This window comes from Rhinatrema bivittatum, chromosome 4 (assembly GCF_901001135.1).
Source record: "Rhinatrema bivittatum chromosome 4, aRhiBiv1.1, whole genome shotgun sequence".
Taxonomy (NCBI): Eukaryota; Metazoa; Chordata; class Amphibia; order Gymnophiona; family Rhinatrematidae; genus Rhinatrema; species Rhinatrema bivittatum.
The window spans coordinates 285583698-285608058 of NC_042618.1; the positions used below are offsets into that span (position 1 = coordinate 285583698).

General features: G+C 41.5%; 1 protein-coding gene across 1 annotated transcript in view; it reads left to right on the top strand.

The window, feature by feature from the left end:
- Positions 1-24361, top strand: part of RASSF8 (Ras association domain family member 8) — a 436900-nt gene that overhangs the window by 340395 nt on the left and 72144 nt on the right. The window contains 1 exon segment of the mRNA XM_029600163.1: positions 4303-4507. Within this exon segment, the coding sequence (XP_029456023.1) occupies positions 4387-4507 (121 nt within the window). The 5' untranslated portion in view covers positions 4303-4386.

Consider the following 24361-nt stretch of genomic DNA (forward strand, 5'->3'; position numbering starts at 1 on the left):
CCACGGGTTAGTTTCTGCCGCGACCCCTTTAAAAGAAGAGGAGATCCGAGCATGCGCCTAGGGAGGGATATGGCGTGGGATGGCGACATCTCCCTGCGGACCACATGGGGAGGCTTGTCATGAAGCATGGACATCCGTTACAGAGATAGGAGCACCGGGGTTGGCCCAAGATCGTAGGCAGCGGCCCATGGCTGCGAGAGAAGTGGAGCCAGACGGAGGAGCAGGTAAAAGAGGGTAAGAGGGCCTGGCCGCAGGCCTGCTGCGGCCGGCACACGCAACACTATCTCTTCCCCAATGTCACTCACAAAGATGTTGAACAGAACTGGTCCCAACACCAATCCCTGTGGCACTCCACTTTACACCATTCTCTCTTCAGAGTAGGTTCCATTTACCATCACCTGTTGACTCCTATCTGTCAACCAGTTTGTAATCCACGCCAACACCTTTGAGCTGACTCCCAAGCTTCTCATTTTGTTGAGTCTTCTATGTGGGACTGTATCAAAAGCTTTACTAAAATCCAAGTAAATTACATCGACCGTTCTTCCTGATCCAGTTCTCTAGTCACCCAATTAGATTCGTCTGACAGGACCTTCCTCTGGTGAATCCATGTTGCTTCTGATTGAGCAACCCTCCAGATTGTAGATAGTTCACTATCCTTTCCTTCAGTAGAGTCTCCATTAATTTTCCCACCAAAGAGGTGATGCTAACCGGCCTGTAGTTTCCAGCCTCTTCTCTGCTCCCACTCTTGTGAAGCGGGACCACCACCACTCTTATCCAGTCACTAGGCACTACACCCTTTTCCAGGGATCTATTGAACAGGTCACACAGTGGACCTGCCAGCACATCTCTGAGTTCCCTCAGTATTCTGAGGTGAACCTCATCAGGCCTTATGACTTTGTCCACTTTCTGTTTTCTTAGCTCTTCCCATACATTATCTTCCATAAATTGAGTTTCATCTACTCCACCCCCATCTAGTCTTGATAACAAGTGACGGTCCTCCAAGGTCTTCTTTAGTGAACACTGTCTCTCTGTGGGGTGTCTGTGTCTGGGTTTGAGGTGTATTTGTCTCTCTGAGTCTGTTTTGGTATGGAGTAACTATGTCTGTCTGTAGGGTCTCTTGTCTGTTTTGCTCTCTGTCTGGGTATAGAGTGTCTCTGTCTGGGTATGAGGTATCTGTTTCTCTCTCTATATCTGAGTACTGGGTATCTGCTTCTCTGTGCCCATGTGTGTATATGTGTGAGCTTATTCCTTTCATCCACTTGAGGAGAAACAAAATGGGGGCTTTGAGCCACTGGTTGGCCGTATAGCTGCCTAGTGAATACACTTCATACGTTTGCATATATATATATATATATATATAGATAGATAGATAGATAGATAGATAGATATAGATCTATATAGATAGATTTTTATAACTATATCAACCCATCTTGGAAGTCCTCAAACAATTGCATGAATAGAAGGGGGACCTTGGCTCAAAAAGTTTGCTTACCCCTGCTTTACTGGGCCATGAGCCAGGGGTCTCACAAGAAACTCCCCAAATCATCTAACTCCCAGGAACAGAACACTGGAGTCAACCCAATCAAATAGGTTGCGTATTGGAAGGAGCTAAGTCTCCCATGTATCTTGGATTACAGACTGTGAGGCTTGGTCTTTGGAGTGGGCAAAACCACAAACAATAAAAAGCTCCTGCTCCCACACAACTCCAAACAGAATCTGCACTGTCATACAAATCTGATTAAACCTTATTTTATAAAGGCAATGGGGCTGGCCACTCCAGTAGTCTCACTAGAGCAGGGGTCGGGAACCCAAGGCTCGTGAGCCAGATATGGCTCTTTTGAGGGCTGCATCTGGCTCGCAGACAAGTGTCACCACACTTTCCAGTCCCCCGCTGACCCAGCTGCTCCCCGGTCCTCCTCCGCCCGGGCTTAAAATGCTGTCAGCCCGGGCGGAACGCGGCAGGACAGCTGGAGTCAGCGGCACCGGAGTGCTCTCTTCTACCCCCCCTGGCGGCCCGGAAGAGGAAGTGGTGAGCATCGGGTGCGTGCGCGACGAAAAGAAGACTGCAGCGCGGCTCGGAGGAAAATGAAGAGCTTCAACCGCGGCCGATGGGACTCCGCCTCCGCGAGGGCTGAAAATGAAGGAGGTTAGCGTTGGGAGGAGGCTGCTGCTGCCGCGAGTTCCCGGGGTGGGGGTGGGGGGGAGAGAGAGTGAATGAGCAAGCAAGTATGTGTGTTTGAGATCCTGTGTGTGTGAGTGAGAGATTGCATGTATGTGAATGATTGAGAGCCTGTATATGTGAAAGAGAGTATATCTGTGATTGAGAGCCTGCCTGTGAGAGAGAGAGCATGAATGTAAGTTTACCATTGGGAACCTGTATGTGTAAGTTTGTGATTGAAAACCTGTTTGTGTGAAAGAGTATGTGTGTATGATTGAGATCTTTTGTGTGTGAGAGAAATCATGTGTATGTATGATTAAGAGCCTGTGTGTATAAGTAAGAGAGAGATCATGTGTGTCTGTGTGTGATTGAGAGCTGGTTTAGGTGATGGAGCATGTGAGTATGTGATTGAGAGCCTGTGTTTAAATGAGAGAGAGAGAGACCATGTGTGTCTGTGTGTGATTGAGAGCTGATTTAGGTGAGGGAGCATGTGAGTATGTGATTGAGAGCCTGTGTGTAAATGAGAGAAAGAGAGGACATGTTTGTAAGCATGTGAATGAGAGTCTGTGTGTGAGAGAAAAAGACAGCATGTATTTATGTGATTGTAAGCCTGTGTGTGTGTGTGTAAGCGTGAAAAGATAGACAGCATGTGTGTAAATGTGTAATTAAGAGCCTATATAAGTGAGAGAGAAAAAACATGTGTATATGTGAGAACTCAGAGCATGTGTGTATAGGTGTGTCATTGAGAGCCAGTGTGAGAGAGAGCGCTGGTATGTGACGGAGAGAGGAGAAAGTTCCAAGCAAACCACCCCGCCTCCTGCTAATTCAGAACAATCTCAGGACACCTGGATATCAAACGTTCCCAGGTAGGCAGAGCAAAAAAATTTTTGTATCATTATTTTTCATTACTGGGTCTTTGTGTCTGTTATTTTGAAATATTTTGTTGGTATCTGGAAATGTTTTATATGAGTTTTTAATTATTGCATATTCCACTCATCAGCTGTTTCGAAATATGTTCTTTTTGTTAGTACAGTTTTACTGCTGATGATTTTATATTTCTTGATTTGTTTTATAAGGATGGGTGATGTTTCTTTTTTCCTTTGTTACACTGCATACAGAGACTCTGGCTTGTTGCAGTTTCCAATTCAGTTTTTTCTGCATGCTTCTTGTTATGCGTTTTGGTCTCTTTATTCTATGTTAGGTGAGGGACAGCACGTGATTCAGGTGAGGTTTTCTGTTGGCGTGTAGTTTCTGTGTAGGACTCTATAGCAGCCTGACTTGGTCCGTTTTCCTAATAGGAGATGTATTGGTGTCTTAAGGCCTGGTGTAATATTTTCAGAGACTTATTGTACTTTAAAAGTGTGATCTTACATAAAATGCACACATTTACTTGTATTTAGTTTTAAACATATTGTATGGCTCTCATGGAATTACATTTTAAAATATGTGGCGTTTATTGCTCTCTCAGCCAAAAAGGTTCCTGACCCCTGCACTAGAGGTACTGTTTCAGAAATGGTTCTTCCTTTCCTCCCATACCCAAATTCTAACTCCCAGACCAGGGTCTGGAACTGGGACCATCTACTGGTGACCAAAGGGTCATTAAAATTAAAAAAAAAATTATATATATATATATATATAATTTTTTTTTATATAACTATGAGGTTCAAAGTACTAAGCTATGGAAAAATCCATAAATGGCACGTCGCTTGCCAAATTCTGACATTGCTCTTAATGTTTGACGATAACATGTACTTTTTCAGAATTTAGCAAATGAAGCTGCATTTGCAGTATTTTACTCATTTTCAAATAGTAAAATTTTGCACGTAGTTCACTATGTGACATTTTTTTCAGATTCAGTGTTAATAAGCTGCTGTGATGCAATATCATGCATATCAGATTATTAGTTATGAATTTACTTAAAATCTGTGCACAAAAGGCTTCAAAGGCTAGTTTTTGCATAAAAGATATCACATCACTTACAAAATTTTTCACTGGCAATTTCACACCAAATTTTGCTTCAGGGCTTATTTGCCTAATTAGCTAAATTTTTTATAACAATGTCAAGCCTTCTAATAATCCAACAAACCAGCTTATATTGGTAAAGAAATTGTATTTTAAAAATATTTTTGTTTTTTGTTTTGCAGAGGAGAATTCAAAGATATAACCAACTTCATTCCTGTAACAGTAAACATGAGCTACATCTTTATGGCTAAATTTATCACATTTGGATGATCTCCTGGTGCACCATGGAACTCAAAGTATGGGTAGATGGTGTCCAGAGAATTGTTTGTGGTGTCACAGAGGTTACAACATGTCAGGAGGTTGTGATAGCGCTAGCTCAAGCTATAGGTATGTAGTAAAATTACTTGTTTCACACAAAAAAAATTGCTTTATCTGTTCAATTGTTTAATAATTGTTGAATTGTATTACTACTTATGGCACAATATTTCATTTTTGAGACTTTGGTTTTGTTGAAATATTTCTTCATATGATGGTTTTAATAAACATAGCAAAGAGGTCACTATTGAAAGTTTTTGTGGGTAAGTTTTCAAGTTACATGAACAAAAAAACAAGCATTCAGTCTTTCCCCTTGTCAACCGCATAACTTTTTTGGGTTCAGAAAGTTTATCCAGATGAAAAGGGCATGTGTAAATGAACTTTACCCATGTAAGTGGGCTTTTGAAAATTGCTACAATACATACCATTGAATTGTCAATAGGTTTTATCCATGTTAAGTGCACTTAACACAGGTAAATGGCTTTTGAAAATTGCTAGGGTAATATATTACATTTATATGCATAACTCCTTTGGAAATTCTCCTAATAATTTTATCCAAGCATATTCAATGGGACATTTGTGTGCATACCTCAAGCTGAATATCTGGGACAAGTTATGAATATAATTTTCCCAGGATACTTTTGCCACTCACCAGCTCTGAATATGACTTCACAATATATTCCTGGGGGATTATTGTGCATCCCAGGTAAAATTGTAGTCCCTAAGGTTTATTTCAATTTTCTGTCAGCTATCTCACATATACAATAATTTTCACAATTATGATGTCCTCATTTCTGTTATGAAATAGCTAAACTAGAAAGAAATACATGTCTAAAATCTACTAATATATATATAGGGTATCATTGACTTGCTTATGTGATTCCTATTAATCTAACTACTCAATTTAATTATGCCTATACTTCTAAGCAATGGCATAATCACAGGTGGGCCTGGGTGGGCCATGGCCTACTCACTTTGGGCTCAGGCCCACCCAACTGGGGCTTTCTGGCTACCCCATCCCCGCGACAGCGAAGAAGAAGGCTGGAGCAGCAAGGCCCTCATGGGATAGCATCCCTGCGACAGCGAAGAAGAGGGCTGGAGCAGCAAGGCCATTGCAGGATCCCATCCCAACATTGGCGAAGAAGAGGGCCGGAGCTGCAATGCCGTCATGGGATCCCATCCCCGTGACGGCAAAAGTAGGAGTTTGGCCGTGCCTAATGAAAAGGTCCCATGTGTGTGTGTGGGTGAGAATGGGAGTTGGGGGAGGTGTAGGGGGCAATGAGAATGGGAGCCTGGGCATGTGTGTATGTGAGTGAGAATGGGTACCTGAGTGTGTATGGGTGAGAATGGGAGCCTGGGTGTGCGTCTGTGTGTGTATAAGAATGAGAACCTGGGTGTGCATCTCTGTGTGTGAGAATGGGAGCTGGGGTGGGTTGGGGTGGGGGGGATGAGAGAGTGAGAGCTTGCTGTTGTGGGTAGAACATGTGAGAGAGAGAGTTTGTGTGTATGTGCTTGGTAGAGCATGTGAGAGTGAGAGCTTGTATGAGTGTATATAATAGAGCATATTAGAGTGAGAGCTTATATGTTGGAGGGAGAGTATAAGAGTGAGAGCTTATGTTTGTGGTAGATCTTGTGAGAGAGAGCTTGTGTGTATGTGTAGAAAATGTGAGAGTTTCGGGGGGGAGCATATGAGAGTGAGAGCTTATGTAAGTGTGAGGGAGTCTGTGAGAGAAAGCATGAAGCTGTGTGTGTGTGTATGTGCATGAGGGAGGAAGGGGAAAAGACAGTAGGAAAAGAAACAGAACAAGAAGAGATACCTTAAAAAGGAATTAGGAAATGACCAACAAGGAAAAAGTGGGAAAATAGAGACTGGGACCAACTGATTAGAAAAATACAAAGATCAGACATCAAAGGTAAAACATTTTTTTTTTTTTTTTTGAGAAATTGAAACATGCCATCTTTGGGAATGTGCATTTCTTAAATCTTTGTATTTTGTATTCCACTGTTCAGAGTCTAGTTTCTCAGGCTTTCTATTTCAGTTTTGACTGCATGTTACTGTTTCTAATTTATAGTCTCTTATTTCTATATTAGGTAAGGGTCATTTCTGTTTTGCCTGTGTATGACTGAAATGTAGTATTTCTGCTAGTGTATAGTTTCTCTGTAGTAGTTCAGCTTGTTCTGTTACTCTAGTAGGTGTTATGAATTTGATCCATAATATGAATGTTGCTTTTGTAAACCGTTATGATCTTCATTTGGAACGATGGTATATAAATAAATGTATTAATGTTCTAGGGCCTGGTGTAGTATTTGCATTACTGCTTTTTCGTAAGGTTACTGTTATTTCAGTCCTGAGAGTCAGTGCAGTGATTATATGATATGGCAAGGGTCTAGATGACTCTTTTTTTTGCAGGAGTTTTGTTACTTCACAAACTCTTCAATTTTCAAAGCATTACGCACATAAAATCCACGTATTATATAGATGGCCGGGCCGTGTGCACACTGAATGCATTTTAGAATTGGCCCGGCCATGCGCAGAAGTGCCGGGTTGATGAAAAGGGGTGGGCCTGGGGCGGTAAGAGGCGGGGCGGTGGCCGACCAGGACAGCGACCATTAGGCCCAGTTCAGGGGAAGTGTGTGTCGACAGTGGGCCAGCGCGCTGAAGTTACTTCTGCTCCAAAGGAGCAGTAAGGTAAAAAACAAAAAAATTTGAGTAGCTAGGTAGGGATTAGGGGTCAAGGAGGAGAGGGGGAAAGGGAGGGAAGGGTAGGTAGGGGGTATAGGAAAGTTCCCTCCCAGTCCGCTCCTTAATTGGAGCGGACTGGGTGGGAACTGGGCAAAGGCTGTATCGCATCGCCGTGTGTACAAAATTTCCCCCTGCGCATGCGTGAGAGGCCACCTGCCTGCACGTGTGTGCAGGATTCGTAGTTTATACATGCGCTCACCAACACGCGCATGTTATAAAATAGCCGCATTCATGTGCGTGTGCCAGGAACCATGCGCACATGGATGCCCGCATGAGCCTTAGAAAATCGACCCAAAAATGTTTAGCAGTGGATGGATATTTTTTGCTGAGATGACACCAGAATTTGAATATTTTCTTTTCATTTTGGTTGTAATGTAAATTGTCCTAGCTTTGCTCTGCATCTGTTCTGATGATTAATGCTATTTTATTGTAGTTTGATTTCTGACTTACTGCAGAGAAGATTCATGAAAGAATACATTGATTTTTATTTTATTTTATTTCATGATTGATTGGATCTGTTTGTTTTTCTTTGCTTTTTACAGGATATGCTTGTGCATTTATAAACTGCAATAAATATAATGTAAATTAATACAGATTAATACGGAATTTTTAATGCTGGTAAGTGCTTGAAATAATTGAGGTAAAATGCTTTAAAGTTTCACGCATGATGCTTAATGGCTGTTGCAAACTACTTAGTCATTAGGGTACAGTATATGGCATTATTTATCAATAAGAATACAACTAGTAGGTCTCAGACCTGCATACTTACAACCCACCCATGTTAACCTTGTGCCCACCCAAAAAAATCAGTTCTGGCTGTGCCACTGCTTCTAAGGAGACAATTTCCATTCAATCATCTAAGAGAGTGAGAAAAAATACCCAGAAATAAGCATTCTGAAGACAGAAACATAAATTAGTTAATTCTATCAGAGCAGAGAGCAATCTGTTATGATTTAGGAAGCTTTTAAAGACATACCTCTTTTCCTTGGCCTTCCCAAACTGACTATTTGAACTGTTCTTTGACAACTATGTTCTCTTATAAATTCTTTAAAAAAAAAAGTGTGTTATTTGATAGCGTAGCAACTATATTGATTAGTTGTTTTGTTTTATTCTATATTTTCTTTGGTGATGTTTTTGATATAGCCATATCTTATTGTGTATGTTGATTGTAGTCCACTGAGATTGGTGAATCAGCAGAATAGAAATAGTTCAAATAAATAAATAACACCCATTTCAGGACTTGATGTTGTAAATAGCATGAGTAGACAGCGATCACATTGAAATGCATCTAGAATTATGTGATACATTACTTTCAGCTTTATGAGTTATTTAGCTATATATTTATTTTGAACCAATTGCTTGAACAGCAGTGCAGATATGGCAGCACATGTCTAGATACCAATTAACTGACCCAAATTCTTTATATTCAGGCATATCAGAAGTTTTGATTAACATGAAAATTCTAAACAAAATTGTGAAAATATTTGGTAGATCCATGCAATACATTGGCTCTTAGTAAAGGTTTTTGTTGCCTCTAAAACTGGTCTGCTTTTCAGGGTAATCAATATAAAATTAGCTTGACTCTAGACTGGATATATGCAAATATCTCAGGTAAAATCATTGTTGATAGCCTTAAAATCATATTAATTTGGAGGCCAATAGGATTGAAGCTGAGAATCACAAAAAAAAAGAGGAATACTTCTTAAAAAGCAAGTTTGCTTACCATAAATTGGGTTCTTCATAGACAACTGGATAAATTAGCCATGACACGTTGATGACCTCATCCAGTGGTGCTCTCTAGATGAGTAAATTTTTAATGTTGAGCATGCCCAGGATTTCCCATGTGTTCACTGCCTCATGAGGCCCTCAGTCAATTGTAGAGCTTAGCTTTAGTGAGGGAGTCAACTCTCCTGGGAAGCGGGTGGGTATTAAGCATGGCTAATTCATCCTGATGTCTATGGAGAGCCCCATTTGCAGTAAGCATGCTAGCTTTCTCAATCAACAAGCAGGGTTGAATTGACCATGACACATGGGGAATCCCAAGCCGAGGGTTTCGAGTGGAGCAACCCAGATCTGAATAAGCAACCCAAGCCAGGAGGCAGCCATTCGTCCACAAGGAGCAGGAGGAGTCGCAGAAGAAGAAAGGTATGCGGAGTGAAGCCATCAGGCAGCGACGGTTGCAACACACACTCCTTCACAATCTCCTCATATAGGCTCCCTCTCTCTGAAACCCCACTCCCCCTCTTTCCAACCAAGTTGTCTCTCACCCTCCCCCAGACCCCCCTCCTCTCTCACACACACATTCTCTTTCACTGACATTCCCATCCCTCATATAGGCTCCCTCTCTCTGAAACCCACACTCAAGCATCCCCCCCACCCACCCTCTCTTTCCTCCCATGCTCTCTCACACACCCTCCTGCTCTCTCTCACCCTCCCCACCCCCCTTACCAACCATGCTCTCTGACACCTTCCCCTCTCTCACAGACACATACTCTCTCACCGGCATCCCCCCCATGCTCTCTCACGCCCTCCTACTCTTTCTCACCCTCCCCTCTCTGATATACATTCTCTCTCACCGGCATGCCGCGGGGCGCGCTCCGTTCGCGGCGAAGATGAAGGCCTGGTGCGCCATTCACGGTGAAAAAGGAAGGCCCCCGTGTACCGCGAACGGCGCACCGGGCCTTCATCTTCACTGCGAACAGAGCGTGGCACACGGAGGCCTTCCCTTTTCGCCGCGAACGGCGCGCCAGGCCTTTATCTTCGCCACGAATGGAGCGTGTGCCGCAAGACGCGCTCCATTTGCGGCATGCCGGGGTCTCCTCTGCTATTTTCTGCACAGAATTTGGCAATTCTGCGCGGGGGGGGGGGGGAAATCTGCGCAAATTTTGCATTCCGCAGTAGCGCAGAATTCCCCCAGGAGTATTAACTCCAACCTCTAGTAATTGAGTTTTTTTGTGATTTCAATTTCAAATACCATACAGCTAGAGATGTGAATCGGTACCGGACTCATTTCCAGTATCGGGTTCAGGTAAAAACCGCGGGAAATCTTCATTCCCGTGGTTTTTACCTGTTTAAATTGGCTGTGTCATGCCAAAACCCCCCCGACCGTTTAAATGTAATTCTTTCTAATCTCCCCCCCCCAAAAACTTTTTTAAAGTACCTGGTGGTCCAGCGGGAGTCCTGGGAGCAATCTCCCGCTCTCGGGCCGTCTGCTGCCAGTAAACAAAATGGCGCCGACGGCCCTTTGCCCTTAGCATGTGACAGGGTATCCGTGCCATTGGCCAGCCCCTGTCACATGGTAGGAGCACTTGATGGCCCGCGCCATTTTTAAAGATTAGATTAGAAATAATTAAATTTAAAGGGTCGGGGTGGGTTTGGGGGTTATTTTTAAGTGCCCTTTCTTCCCACCCACCCCCCCTCCCAAAACGATAAGAGAACCCCATGAAAAATTTCATGGGGTTTTCCTATCGGATTCGGGGGGCCCCCCGAATTCTGACGAGTTTGAAAATATCTTCCGATATTTTCAATCGTCAGAAAAACAATTCACATCCCTACATACAAAATAAGCTGAATGCTTAAACAACTCGTTATTCTTCATTAGTAAGCCATTACTGTATTTATATAGGCAACCATGATAACACATCCTAGCCATGAGAAAGTAATTTATTGCATCTTAACAAGTGCAATAAATGGTTAAGATGAGGCATTTATCATGCACTAAAAACTCCTTTGTATATTATCTAATTTGCTACTATGCTTAAAACTGGAATTATCTAAACAAATGCATACTTCAACTTTAGAAAGAAACAAACTGATGACTACAAATCTTAGTGCAGTCATTTGCTTTTCTTTTGTTTTCAATAATGGGTTTTTGTTTTATTTTTTTACAAAACCACCTCACTCGTGTACTCTGATTTTCCTAGCAAGTAAAGCAGTGCTCAGCATTCTAAATGAAAATGGGCATTTGTTACATCTAGGTAAAGACTTTCAGTCCCCAAAATGTTAGATTTAAATCCATAGCTAAAGCCTTTTTTATGTGCTGTGCCCTGGCCACAAATTCCTGTGGAAAATAATTTGGATGACCAAATTGCTATAAATAAAAATTTCCAGCTCCAGTGTCAGCAAAATATGGCTCATCATGTGGAACCACAGCTGTCTTTGTGTATGAAAGGATTATTTTCCTTTTGGTTTACTGTAATTTTCTTATTATGAGAGCTTGAGTGTCACATGAAAACTAAAAGCACATTATCAAAAGCTGTTCCCCCAACATGCAAGTAATTAACTAGAATTATAATGAGAAAACATCATATCATTGAGATCTATTTTGGATTGAACTGTTTCCAAACATTAGACCTGGCCTATACGCCTTGGACTTCATTCATCACCTAATTTAAGAAAGAGCTGATATATAGAGAATGGGAAATATTTTTTGTCTTGTCCTGCTCTCTGTATTAGGTGGATCTCTGGTTGTAAGAAAGCTTCTCAGGAGAAGAGAAGAACTCATTTACATCACCCTTCTCGCTCTTGTTGAGAAGAGTCGGGAGGAGCAGTTATTTAGTTCCATGGTTCTCAACTCAGTCCTTGGGACACACCTAACCAGTCATATTTTCTGGATATCCACAATGAGCAAACATACAATGCAGACATGTTTGCAAATCTCATGTGTATTCATTGTGGGTATCCCTGAAACCTGACTGGCTAGGTGTATTGAGGACTGGGTTGAAAACCCCTGATTTGGTCAAAAAGCAGAAGATGTTTGCCTACATATTTTCCTCAGCCTCTGTAAACATTCAGGATAATGTACTGCTCGCTCTATCCAAATTAAATCTCTATCAGCAAATACTTCATAGAAATATTTTAAGCACCAGAGGATTATCTTGCATCTGATATAGTTGTAGAAGACCTAAACATTGCATTCCAGGTGAACTGAGTACAAGAAATGGGTTGAGGCTCCTAGTTTCATGCTTGTAGAGCAGTGGTCCTAATTCCTCAAAGAAAGCCAAGACATATGGTTAAACTAGGCCTTCAGACACTTGTAACCGTCATATAGCACAAACCAATCTTGTTTCAAGCCATTTCAGTTTCACATAAGGAGGAGGCCAAGAACCTCCTCTACTGCTGTCTAGTTACCACTCATATCTTTCTTCCAGACTTTTAGAAGGTAATTTTCAAAGCCATGTCCCTTGGATAAAACAGTTCTTTAGCTGTGGATTTGATCTTTTACAAAATTGCCTGCCCAAGTAGGAACAGGATGCATACTGGAGAGGCAGATCTGGTACTTTATGCAAGGAGGTTCTAGGCTAGGTGCCCGGAGATAAAGATGAGGCATCACAATGCACTCAACAGGATGGATCTCAATGATCAATCTGTAGGGTGCTCCAGTCAATGGATGATTGATGGAGTCGGAGCCAAGGTAGATCAAGTACAAGAGGTCTGGATGCCTTGGATAAAACTGAAGATCTTCTCAACGAGACCCAATTTGCATAGTAATAGGCAAGGATGCTGTGGTCACACGGCCAAACAGAGGTTCTATGTAGATCAGCGAAATGACACAGGGATGGTTAGACCAGTGGTTGGGCAACCACATTGGCACAACAATTAGCCAGGGCAATAAGTACTTCTAGGACTGGGGGAAGATCTCGGGCTGCTAGTTCGTCTTTTATTCTCCCGGATAACCCTTGCCAAAAAATGGCAGTTTGGATGTCTTAATCCCAACCGAGTACAGAAGCTAGGGTGCAAAATTCCACTGCATACTCACTGACTGAGTGAGTGCCTTCATGAATACAAAGAATTTCTATAGCAGCAGACGAAAGGTGACTTGGTTGATCAAAAATCATGCTAAATTATTGTACGAAATTATCCATGTTTCTGAGAACTCATCTTGTTCCCAAAGTGGGGAAGCCCAGGCAAGAGCAGGACCATTCAACAGGGAGAGAATATACATGGTCAGAAAGAAACGAGCCGGGGGAAGCTGGAGAAAGAGGAGAGGAGGGCCGTCCAGTACCCATAGCAACAGCACAGCTAGAGAAAAAAACTGCAGATTCTGCCTATACAGCTGGAGCTGATTGTGAGGTGAGCTGGTGACGTTTCTCAGGAGCGACACACTGCCAGTTTAAATCTCAAGGCAGAGTGGCGCACTTGCCGCCGCAATACCTAAGCTGCGAGCGCCAAAGGGGTGCGTAGCTTTGCCCGGCGAAGACTGGTGGACTGGACATTGTTTTGAGTCTCAAATACTGGCTTTTACCTATCTCCCTTGAGGGATGGGGAGAAAGAGGTAGCGTATAAGGTCCCTATGGACAATCATGTACCACAGCTGGTGGAAACGCCAAATGAGGATGGAGTGGAGGCATCATTTGCTTTCAGGGATATGTTTGATTTTAAACCGAGAGTCTCTAAAAATTTTGTTGTGAATTGTGGCAAGCACAAGGCTTTTAAATCAAACTGGAATTACTAAAAATTTGTCATAAAGATGATTGATGATCTATCTTGTCTGCTATTATGAAATATATTTTGTTTATTATTAGGAAGTTTTATTAATAAAATATAGGTGAATTCTCATTTTTTGTGCTAGACTGTGTGGTTTCTTTTGTTGTATTTGGTATACGGTGGAGCCTTGAGATAAACAAGGAGATGTTTATTAGGGTAGTCTTACACCAAATTAGCTGAGGGTAAGAGATTTGGGGTGGATTTAAGACCATTCACCAGGGTTTCTTTCCTAGTAGTTTACAATATCATCCCACACATCATGGCTAATTCAGCCTGCTTATCCACAGAAAAAGCCACAAACTACATTCTAGCTGTGAAAAAATGGGGCCACGTTAGAGATGTTTCCGAGGCAAGTGTTTGAATTTAGTCAATGTGATATTATGTGCTAACCAGCCTAAATTTAACCACTTAGATTTTGAGTGGTTATATTTAACTGGAAATTCAGATGAAAAACTAGCTGGGTAAGATTACCCAGGTAACCAAGTAAAATTACCTGGTTAGTATTATCCGCTGTTTTTGAAATCTGACTCCTAAGTTGTTCTATTTTCTCTTCAGTATTTATGCATGCTTCAGTAAAGATTTTCTATCTTGTAATATGTGCACAATGTATATTTATTCTCATAATAGAGCTTCACTTGGCAGAAGTTCTGTATGTGCAGACCATTCTGTGCAATTAACTATACCCCTAGTAGTCTAAATTGAAAAAATATATATGTATTGTTCAAAAGTGGAATTTCACATGGAACACAAATCTGCCCCCTATTCAAAGATGTGTATTTTGTACTTAAAAAAAAATATTAAAAAGAATTAAAAAGTTATGCGAATCAAAGTATATTCTTAAAAACAACCAGACTCCACTTGGCTAACTATACAATGATTTGCACTTCAGATTATGAGCTGGCACTGCTATGGTTTATCTGGTAAACATCAGCCCTCACCAATACATTCTGTCTGTCTCATTTCCTGAGTTCTTGTAAGGAAAAACTGTAATGTACATTAGTCTACAGATATTAAAATCATACTTGGCAGAACACATCATAACGCATCTATATTGCCAGACACAGCACCCAGCACCCAGGACACTGTTCCATGCGGCAAGAAATATGACATAAAGTGAAATTCTTTAAAACTTGAAGATATTGGAGCCTCTCGTGATTCAGGCTCCTAACCCTAACCCTAAGCCTCTCGTGATTCACGTTCTCTTTTTTCTTTGATCTGGTTAGGGTTAAAAAAGGAGCAAGAGGAAACCTCTTGCTCCTTTTTTACTTCCAGCTCAATCCGATTGTAAATCATGCCAGAAATTTAGGAGTAATCATTGACTCCAATTTATCTATGTGAAAAAAATCTCCTCAGTAGTAAAAAGATATCATTTTTCAAAATACATTTATTAAAAAAAACTAAAACCTATGGGACAGATTTTTAATATTAAGCGCATGGGGTAATTTGTGTGCACTACCCGGCACGCACAAATGTACACCCGATTTTATAAGATGCGCGCGCATTTTATAAAATCCGGGGTCGGCGCACACAAGGGGGTGCACACTTGTGCACCTAGCGCGTGCCAAGCCCAAGGGGAGCCCCGATGGCTTTCCCCGTTCCCTCGGAGGGAACTTTTTTTCACCTCCCCCCACCTTTTCCTCCCTTCCCCTATCTAACCCACCCCCCCAGCCCTACCTAAATCCCCCCTGTCTTATTTCGGTGAGTTACGTGCGCCGGCCGGCTGCCGGCACGTGAACCTCCGGCACGACCGTTGTGCCGGAGGACTCAGGAACGCCCCCGGACCGCCACCACGCCCCCGGATCTGCCCCTAGACCGCCCATTTTTGAAAGCCCCGGGACATACGCGCGTCCTGGGTCTTACGCGCGCTGCCAAGCCTATGCAAAATAGGCTCGGTGCGTGCAGGGGTAGGTTTTCAGGGGTTATGCGCATATCTTATGAGCGGAACCCTTTGAAAATCCTACCCCATTACTATTCCCTAATGACTTTCGGACTGTACTCCAAGCCGTAATTCTAACTGGTATAGACTATTGTAACTCTCTGTATATTGGTCTTCCTGATACTGCTCTTCGTCCTCTACAATTTATTCAGAACACTGCTGCCCGTCTTATTTCTAACACTAAATGTAATGGTCATATATCTCCAATTCTTCAATCTCTACACTGGCTTCCCATCAAACAACACATACAATTTAAAGTTCTATCAATTGTTCATAACCTCTTTTATAACCCTTCAGCCATCTGGCTCTGCTCTGTTCTTAGACTTTACCAACTGGCGCAGCAGCGCCGCTCACAAGACAAGTGTTTGTTACATGCTCCTACAGTTAAAGTGGCAAGATTAGATCTAAATAGAAAATGTGCTTTCTCAATTGCTGGCCCCCTTTTATGGAACTCCCTTCCAGATTCATTATGTGAAATTTCGAACATTAAGGACTTCAAAAAATCTTTAAAAACACACTTATATTCCTCAGTTTTCAATAGAGTCCTTACAAAACAATATCATCATTTATAATTCTCTCATTCCTATTTTTTAATCTGTAATAGATCATAAATCATGTCAACTAGCTTATTCCTTTTGTTATGTAATATTTCCTCAATATGTATGATTTATTTTATATTCTATTTTAATATTTAATGTTGCAATTTATTTTTGTTTATGTCCTCATATATTTTTATTCTTTACCTTCTGTAAACTGCTTAGACCTTACATTTTGTAAAGGCAGTATAAAAATGTTAAATAACATAAATAAATAAACCAGGGCTAAGATTCTTCATTCATAACTGCCCTAGCATTTTTCCTCTATTTTATATCTCCCCCTGCAAACATATCTAGTCCGGTCACGATCCGACACCCTGCAATCATGGGCCCTGAATCCAGTCACTAGGTGTTACTCTTAAGCAATGAGCATGACTCTCTTTCCCGCCAGAGGCTTTGAATGCAACATCCTCTGTCCCAGCTGACCCAAGCATCAAAAGATCCAATTTGAAGATAGAACCAATAAGCTGCTGCATGCTAGTGCACAGCACTACCACTGAACCACTGGGTTGTCTCATTCTTATTTTAAATAAAGAAATTAAAGAATCAAAACAAATCACTCTATTCCGTCAAACAGCAATTTAGCTTCTAGATTTATAAAATCCGAGAGTTTCAGATTGGCAACATTTCCAAGTTTAAATGTTAACACTGGTGCTGTGTTCTTTTCTGTATTAGTTTCCTTTTGTTTTGTTATTGCCTTATTTTGCTTGGATCTCCTCTTTTTTGGGGCCTATATAGAAAGTATGTATATGGACTGACTTTCTTTTTTGTACATAAAACATGTTATTTTTTATAATTTTGTGTAACCCTTCCCCCTCTTGGGAAGAGGGGTCACACTTCCTAGCCCTGCAGAGCACGTGTAGGGTAGTTGGAGGTGTGCAGTGGTCTGTCTGCTAAAAGACACTGCTAGCTGCCCTCCCATCTTCCTTGCGAACAAAAGTCAAGCAAAAGACAATATGTATGCTCCTCGGAAATAGACTTTTATTTATCAAATTTGACAGGACATAGCATTTAGAAAATAATAATAATTCCTATCTTTAACATTCTGGCTAAGCACCAGTTTTCCCTAAAGAAAATTCTGTATCATGGGCGGTAATAGAAGTTGGAAGTTGGATTGGCAAGCCCCTGAGGCAGCGTGAGCGAAACTTGATATCATGTTGGGCTATGCCAAATGGGGGAAATATCTCTTTTTTACATAACAACGTAAAAATTTAAAAATCAAAAATAGCTTAAATATCTGCTTGGACGTGTGATTAAAGTGTGCCCAAGAGTGGTGAGAACACTGATAGCCTGATAAAGTTGCTTCAGTACCCGCTGGGCAGTATGATGGTCCCCAGCAAAAATCAAATTGTTTGCTCTATCAAAATATTTTGAAATATATTATACTGGCGCCTGGTTTTCTATCTGCTAACAAAACATGCCATAAACAGCCTGCTTTGTTATAAATAATTATGGATAACTTACTGACTCCTGATTCCAACGTTCAGACGATTCCTCTGTCCACCTCAGAAGCAGGTTCTGGCTGGAATGCTGGAGAGCATGGCAGAGGAGAGGCTTACTTCTGGCTTGGTTGGCAGAGCTGGCAGGGCTGGTTCTCACCCTTCAGGATAGCAGGGAGATCTGGCTGGCTTCGGACCCCCCTTTTACTTCCAGGGACACCTTGGCACAGGTCCTCGCTCTCAGGGTTTTTTCCACGGTTTTCAATTCAGGATTTGGTACTCTTCTTCCTCTAGGGGTCCGTGCCTGGCCTCTCTGCTCCCTTTTTGGCTTACGGGTTGATCTGCCAGGAGGTTCTTTTCTTTTCATTCCGGAACTAAACCTTCCCCCTTCCGGACTCGAACACCCTTTTTCCACCTCCTTGCCACCCTGTCTTATACTTGTCTACTGATAAATATGCATATGCTTATGCATACCCTCGAGGTAGGTGGAGTGTCTCTTGCCACATTACAAGTCTTTTCTTTATTTGGGGGGGGTACTTCCACATAGTCAGGTCCCTTTCCTCCCCCCCCTCCCCCCAGTTTCTTTGGGGAAGAAACTGTCACATAGTGATCCCAAGCTGTGTCAGTGTCAGCATTGTTTCCGGCTGCTCTTCTTTGCAAAGGTGGGTGTCTGCTAGCCTGTCCCTGAAATTCTGCTTAGGATCTTAAGTCATATTGTCTCTTCAGTATGGTTTCTTTATTTGCACAGGAACTGAAAATAGGAAAATCTGATAACACCTTCTATACTGCTTGGAACAAGGCCTTTAGTTTCCACTGATGCAAGGTAGTTTAAACTTCACCTGGGTAAAAGTCCTTCTCCTGCTATAGCAGATTCTGGGCCTGTCAGAATTTATCCTGTGTATGGCTATTATAATTCATAACTGGTGCATCATAGGTAAACAGGAGATATTGCCCTACATTTCCCCCTTAAGCGCAATCAGCCAGCAATGAAACTTATCTCGCTTAAGTCTAACTACAGGCTGCTATGCACGCCTCAGCTGTATGACATGTATGACGACCAATGATAACATCATCAACATAAGGTACTAATAATGTAATAATAAAAATAATAATGATAGTACTTATAAGGAATTATAACAGTAATAATAGAATAGGAGTAATGTAATAGAATAATGAGTAAAATAATGATTATGAAAAAGAAAGCTAAAAGTATAATGGAGAAAACTAAATGAATAGTAATAGGAAATATATATAGGAGTGCTAGGAAATAAAGAAAATAATGTTGTTCTCAAGTGGTGTATGCTGTAGAAATATGAGGTAGGGATATCATCTCAGACTTCAGGTAGATTGTGTATGTAACCCTCCTTTCCTAGTGTGGAAAGTGATGAGGTGTGATCACTGACTATCTGGTACCTCATATGGTTCCAGAGATGCAGACTGTGGGAGGTTTCGCAAGCTCATAGCTTTACGGCAAGACCTTTCTCATTCGTCTCTCACAAGAGTCCTTACCCTGTTAAAGAGGGTGATTGAAAATAGGATGTGGACTATGATCACCATGGCTAAGGCAGGTAAGGCATAAGACATATAATCGGTTTGCAAAATATCTTCATCTCTGAAATCATAATTATAATCAGCAATTTCTGCTGTGTCTTGGTCTACAGAAAGCTCCACAGTGTGAGAGTCTTTGTAGCCTAAAAGATATACCAGGTTTTTATCAAAGTTTATTTCATGGCCACGAAACACATCTAAGATTTCTACCTCCATGGGAACTGGGTCTGGTTCTAGGTAGTATAAAAACACACCTCCTACAGTAACTATTTAGTTCTTAGGTACTGTGACTAAAGAAACATTACTAGGTAAGGGAATCTTACTGGTAACATCATGCTTGTTAGAAATCGCAAGATCTTTCAGAGGGGTGCTAACTAACCAAACATTGTTTACAACAGCAACCTTGGTTTCAGAGAATTCATCATACTTTGTCATGGTAATGACAAACCACACAATGCTTCTATAGTATCCTTTTAAAAAGGCTTTCCGGGACACAACCAATGTATGTCCTTTGTTTGTTGGCATAGGCCTAAATTAGGAACTACTGTTTGGCTTATGCCATCTGTTGCGGGAGCGCTAGGGAGCGGTCCCGATTCTGGGGAGAGTAGTGTGACCTTGGACCACAGCATAACTGCAGAGGAGCTCCGTGGAAGCGCCAAGGCAGGCAAGACGTGTCCAAGCATGGGCGGACAGGCTGGCACCAGATTTGGCTAATCTATATATGGCTGTTTTCGAAGACAACTGGATTTATAACAACAATCCATTCAATCAATATATAAAAGTATAGAAAAGATATATAGATGACATACTTTCATTTTGGAATGGTCCCATTTCCTTTTTTCAAGATTTTTTAAGTTGGCTGAATGAACGGAATTCCCATCTTCATTTTACTTCTGATATTAGTACTACATATATTCATTTTTGGACATTAAGATTTTTAAAAAATCTCATGGTTTTGATACCATGATTTATAGAAAAGCAGTCTCGTCTAACACATTTTTACATTTTACCAGTGCACACCCACGTTCTCTGAAGGAAAATCTTCCAGTGAGTCAATTTTTTCGGCTAAGAAGATTGTGCACATCGATAGAAGAATTCCGCCATCAAGCAGTTTCATTGACAGACTGGTTCATCAAGAGAGGTTATTCCTTGTGAATTGTCAAACGTGCTTTTACTCGAGCAAATTCACTAATAGAGATTGGTTATTCTTACCACATCCTATGGAATCAATGGATATTTTGACTTGTGTCTTGCCTTTCTCATCTATGACTCAAGCGTATTATTTATCACAATTGGCATATGTTACAGATCCACAATGAATTTCAAGATTTCCCTAGGTTTGCATTCACACGGAGTTCCAATTTTAAAGACCTTTTGGTACACTCCGACTCTTCGGTGACTCAGTCTTCTGTTAATATAGGAGCACACACATCTTGTGGTGCATGTACAGTTTGCCATGTAATGATTGATACGTCCTCCTTATATTTTGCAAGAATTGATTTTACTTTTGTTCTAAGAAATTTCACAGATTGTCGTTCAACAGGGTTAATTTATCTCATACAGTGCCCTTGTAACCTTTGGTACATAGGAAAGAGTCAACGGGCACTTAAAACTCGACTCATCAAACATCGCTCATGAAATTGTCTCACATAGTCAGAATCTGTGCAGATTACAATGGTCTGTAAAGCATGCTATATAGCGGTTTGCACAGCTATCAGTGCTGCAGTGAGCTCTGCATACTGATTTGATTTGGATCCCAGAGCATAACTGAGGGGACTACAAGGGTAATTTTCCTCCCAAGCTATTCCTACTCCGGCCACTAATTTGTGGATACTATCCCTGCAGAAAGCACAACCATTAACATAGGCTTTAGGGAAATGGTTGCACATTTCTTCGTCATAGGCGTAATGACAATGGGGTGCTGTTATCTTAGTCTCAGGTTCCAAGATCAACTCCGGCTCTTCCTCAGCAGCACAATCATGTAATTCGGCTAAATTTTGAGCCACAACACTTTTATGTCCTTGGGCATATCGCACTTCAAACAAGTGTCCAGGAAGCAATTTTGCTGCTAGAGACCTGACCAGCTCTGATTCGGTCGCTGGCTAGAAAATTTATGGACTGGTGGTATCTACTATTAGTTTCTCTCCTTTCACATAGCTTCTAAAGTGTTGAAGCACCCATACTGTGATTAGCAAGGGTAGCAAGGATTTCACGCATTCTGAGTATTTCTTTTCCACTTCTGTCAGTGCTTTATTGGAATATGCAATGACTCACCGGTCAAGGCGTTACATTAAACGGAGTTTCTAAACATGAGAACGTAAAAATATTAAACAGTTTCTGAACATTAGAACGTAAATATTAAATAGACATCAATAACACGTCAAACAGCGTTCAAAAAACGTAACAAACAAAAATAAAAATATCTACAATAGATAGTAAAATAAATTGAGTGTTGGAGTCTGCTGGTGAGTTTAAATACCCAAAGGGAGTTCTGCTCCGGATGTATTGTTTCTTCTCAAATAAAAGCCGGTTTATACTGATCTTTATGTTCTACAGGGACTGTCCAGAACCCTGAGGCTAAATCAAGGCTGGTGAAATATTTGGCTCCCTGAATTCTGGTTAAATTCTGTACACCAGGGGCACAATTTTTTTCAGTTTCCTGTAGTCTATAGCTAATCTCCATGTGCCATTCGTTTTCAAGATGGTCCATATAAGACTGTTAAAGGTACTGTTACATAGTCTGATAACTCATCTTTCTTCTAGCGTGTTTAAGATTTCTTGCACTGACTCATAGGAAACTAGTGGTATCTTGTACTGGCATATGAAAACTGACTTGCTTTTGGGGTCTGTCAGCACTTGAGTAACATGTAAGTCAATCAGGCCACAGTCATAGGCATCGATGGCAAAGATATCTTTGTATTTATATAGCAGTTCCTTTAACTGATCTCTTTCTGCTGAGCTCCTACAAACATCTGCTTCTCTGAGTTAATTGTTTACTGTCTCCTCGAATCTGGGAAAGGGTTCATTCTGAGCTATCTCTACTCACTCTTCCATCTCCTCCAAGATGGAGCACATCTGAACTGAGCTAATTGTTCGGACTCCCTCAGCCTGGACTTTGCCTGTCTCACTCGCGTCAAGTTCCTTTGACAGTAGGAGGTAGTCATTTTTCAGTTGAACTTTGGAAGCTTGATCATCATATTGCCAAATAAACTATAAGTTGATAAGGCCTTTAGGCAGCATTTTGCACACTCAGGGGGATCTTCTCCAGAGCCTACCTTGGTGTTCCCAGGTAATTTACCTATTGGCAGGTTTAGCTCTAAATCAGGGAAAGATTCACCAATTAAGGAACCTAGGGGTTCTTCATCTCTCAGTGCAATTCACCTCGAGTTGGTATTTGTCAGTAACAGGTACAGTACTGTATCTGATACCTCTATACAAGGAGTGGCTCCCATAGACAATCCAGATTATAAAAATCTGGTGTTTGGTGAGAAGAAAGCAAATTTATCCAATTTTTGTTGACCTGTGATTATTCTGATTTTGAAGGGATAATTTTGTACACTGCTGGGGATGTACACTTTCTCAGTGCTCAACACTTCACATACCTGTGGGACTGCCTGGCCAGACCTGAGTGATTTGGGAATGTCAGGGTTACCTACCGGATCATCTTCTAGTCTGCTCTAGACTACCTCATTCACTAGGTCTACATAGCCCCCCCCCCCCGCCTGGTGCCACTCTTAGATTCCTCACTTTTTCTCTTTTTTTCTGAGGAACTTTTTCTGGCGAAGCAGACACACTGTGACTTTGGTCGACGAGCTTCTGGATGACAGCTGTCAACTCGGCTAGCTGATTCTCCATAGGAGGGTTTCTGGCTATATTTTTGCCGCTACCTCCACTTGTGATTTCTTTTGGGTGGTTTGCAAATCTCCTGCACCCTTTCCTGGATTAGCTGCTGTGCCATCAGATTGCTCCTGGAGAGGAGGCTTCCAGGGCCTGTCAGATATAGGATAAGAAGACAGGGGATTAGTTTCAAAGTGTATCTCTGGATTCTGATAGTTGGTTCCTCTCCTTCTTCTTATCTGTCTTTTGCTCCCTAGGAGCAGACTTCCCTTTATGACAAATGGCATATAGCTTTTCTGCTTCTTCTATGAGGAAACTTAAGGGTGCTTCCCTGTGAAGATAGAATGGAGTTCGCAGAGTAAGGGGAAGAGCCTCAAAAAAGAGGTTTCTTGAGAGCTACCTTGTCTGCTTGGTGGCCAGGGGCTCCCCCATAGAAGAAAGTTTGCTTTAAGCTGTAGCTAAAAGCTCTAGGACTTTCTCAGGGCCACATCTTAAATGTAGGTAGCCTTCCATGTCAAAACCTGTTAGCATAAGTTCCAAAGTGCTCTTTGAATGCAAAATTCAAATGTGTCTAAGGATTGTTTTACCTCAGCAGGGATGCTGGCCATATACTACCTAGCTTCTTCACTGAAACTCCGTGGGATTAGGGCAATTTGGTCTTTTTCGGAATGTGCAACTACTACCTCAAGATTTCATGCAATATTGTTAAATGCCTGCAAGATATTCAAGCAGAATTCTCTTTAAACAGGGGAATCAAAGTGTGAAGCAATTTGATTTGTTAGTGAAATTAAAGTTCTCTCCCTGGGTCTTGGCCTTGATCCCAGCCCCCCTTCTGCTCTTGGAAACAAGGTTGTCTGTAGCTCTGGGCTATGCCTTCCTCTTCCCATCCCCACTGCCCTGTAGAGCGGTGTAGGGATAGAGGCATTTCCTGAGTTTCGCTTTGATATTTTGTAAACCGCAGTGAAGGCTGCTAGCTATACCTCGGTATATAAAAACTTTTAAATAAATAAATACATACATTTTGCTGTCTGTATGCTCTGCTTTGGAGATACAGGATTTAAGATTACTTTATCTGTTTTATCTTTCAATAATTGAACCATATTTTGGGACATCTGCATTTGGTACCGAAATTCTTTTAGCGTAGAGATCAACTCTTGATTTTCTTGCTCTAATTTTAAGTTATCTGCTTGCAACTTTAAATTGTTTTTCTTGCAGCCTGGAAAGCTGGGCTGCATATTGTTTACCTTCAGCTTTTAACAACTCATTCTCCTTAAGATCTGTCTCCTGACAAGTTCTGAAATTCAAGCTGTTGCATTCTTTGATCCTTTTCCCTAGTTTGAT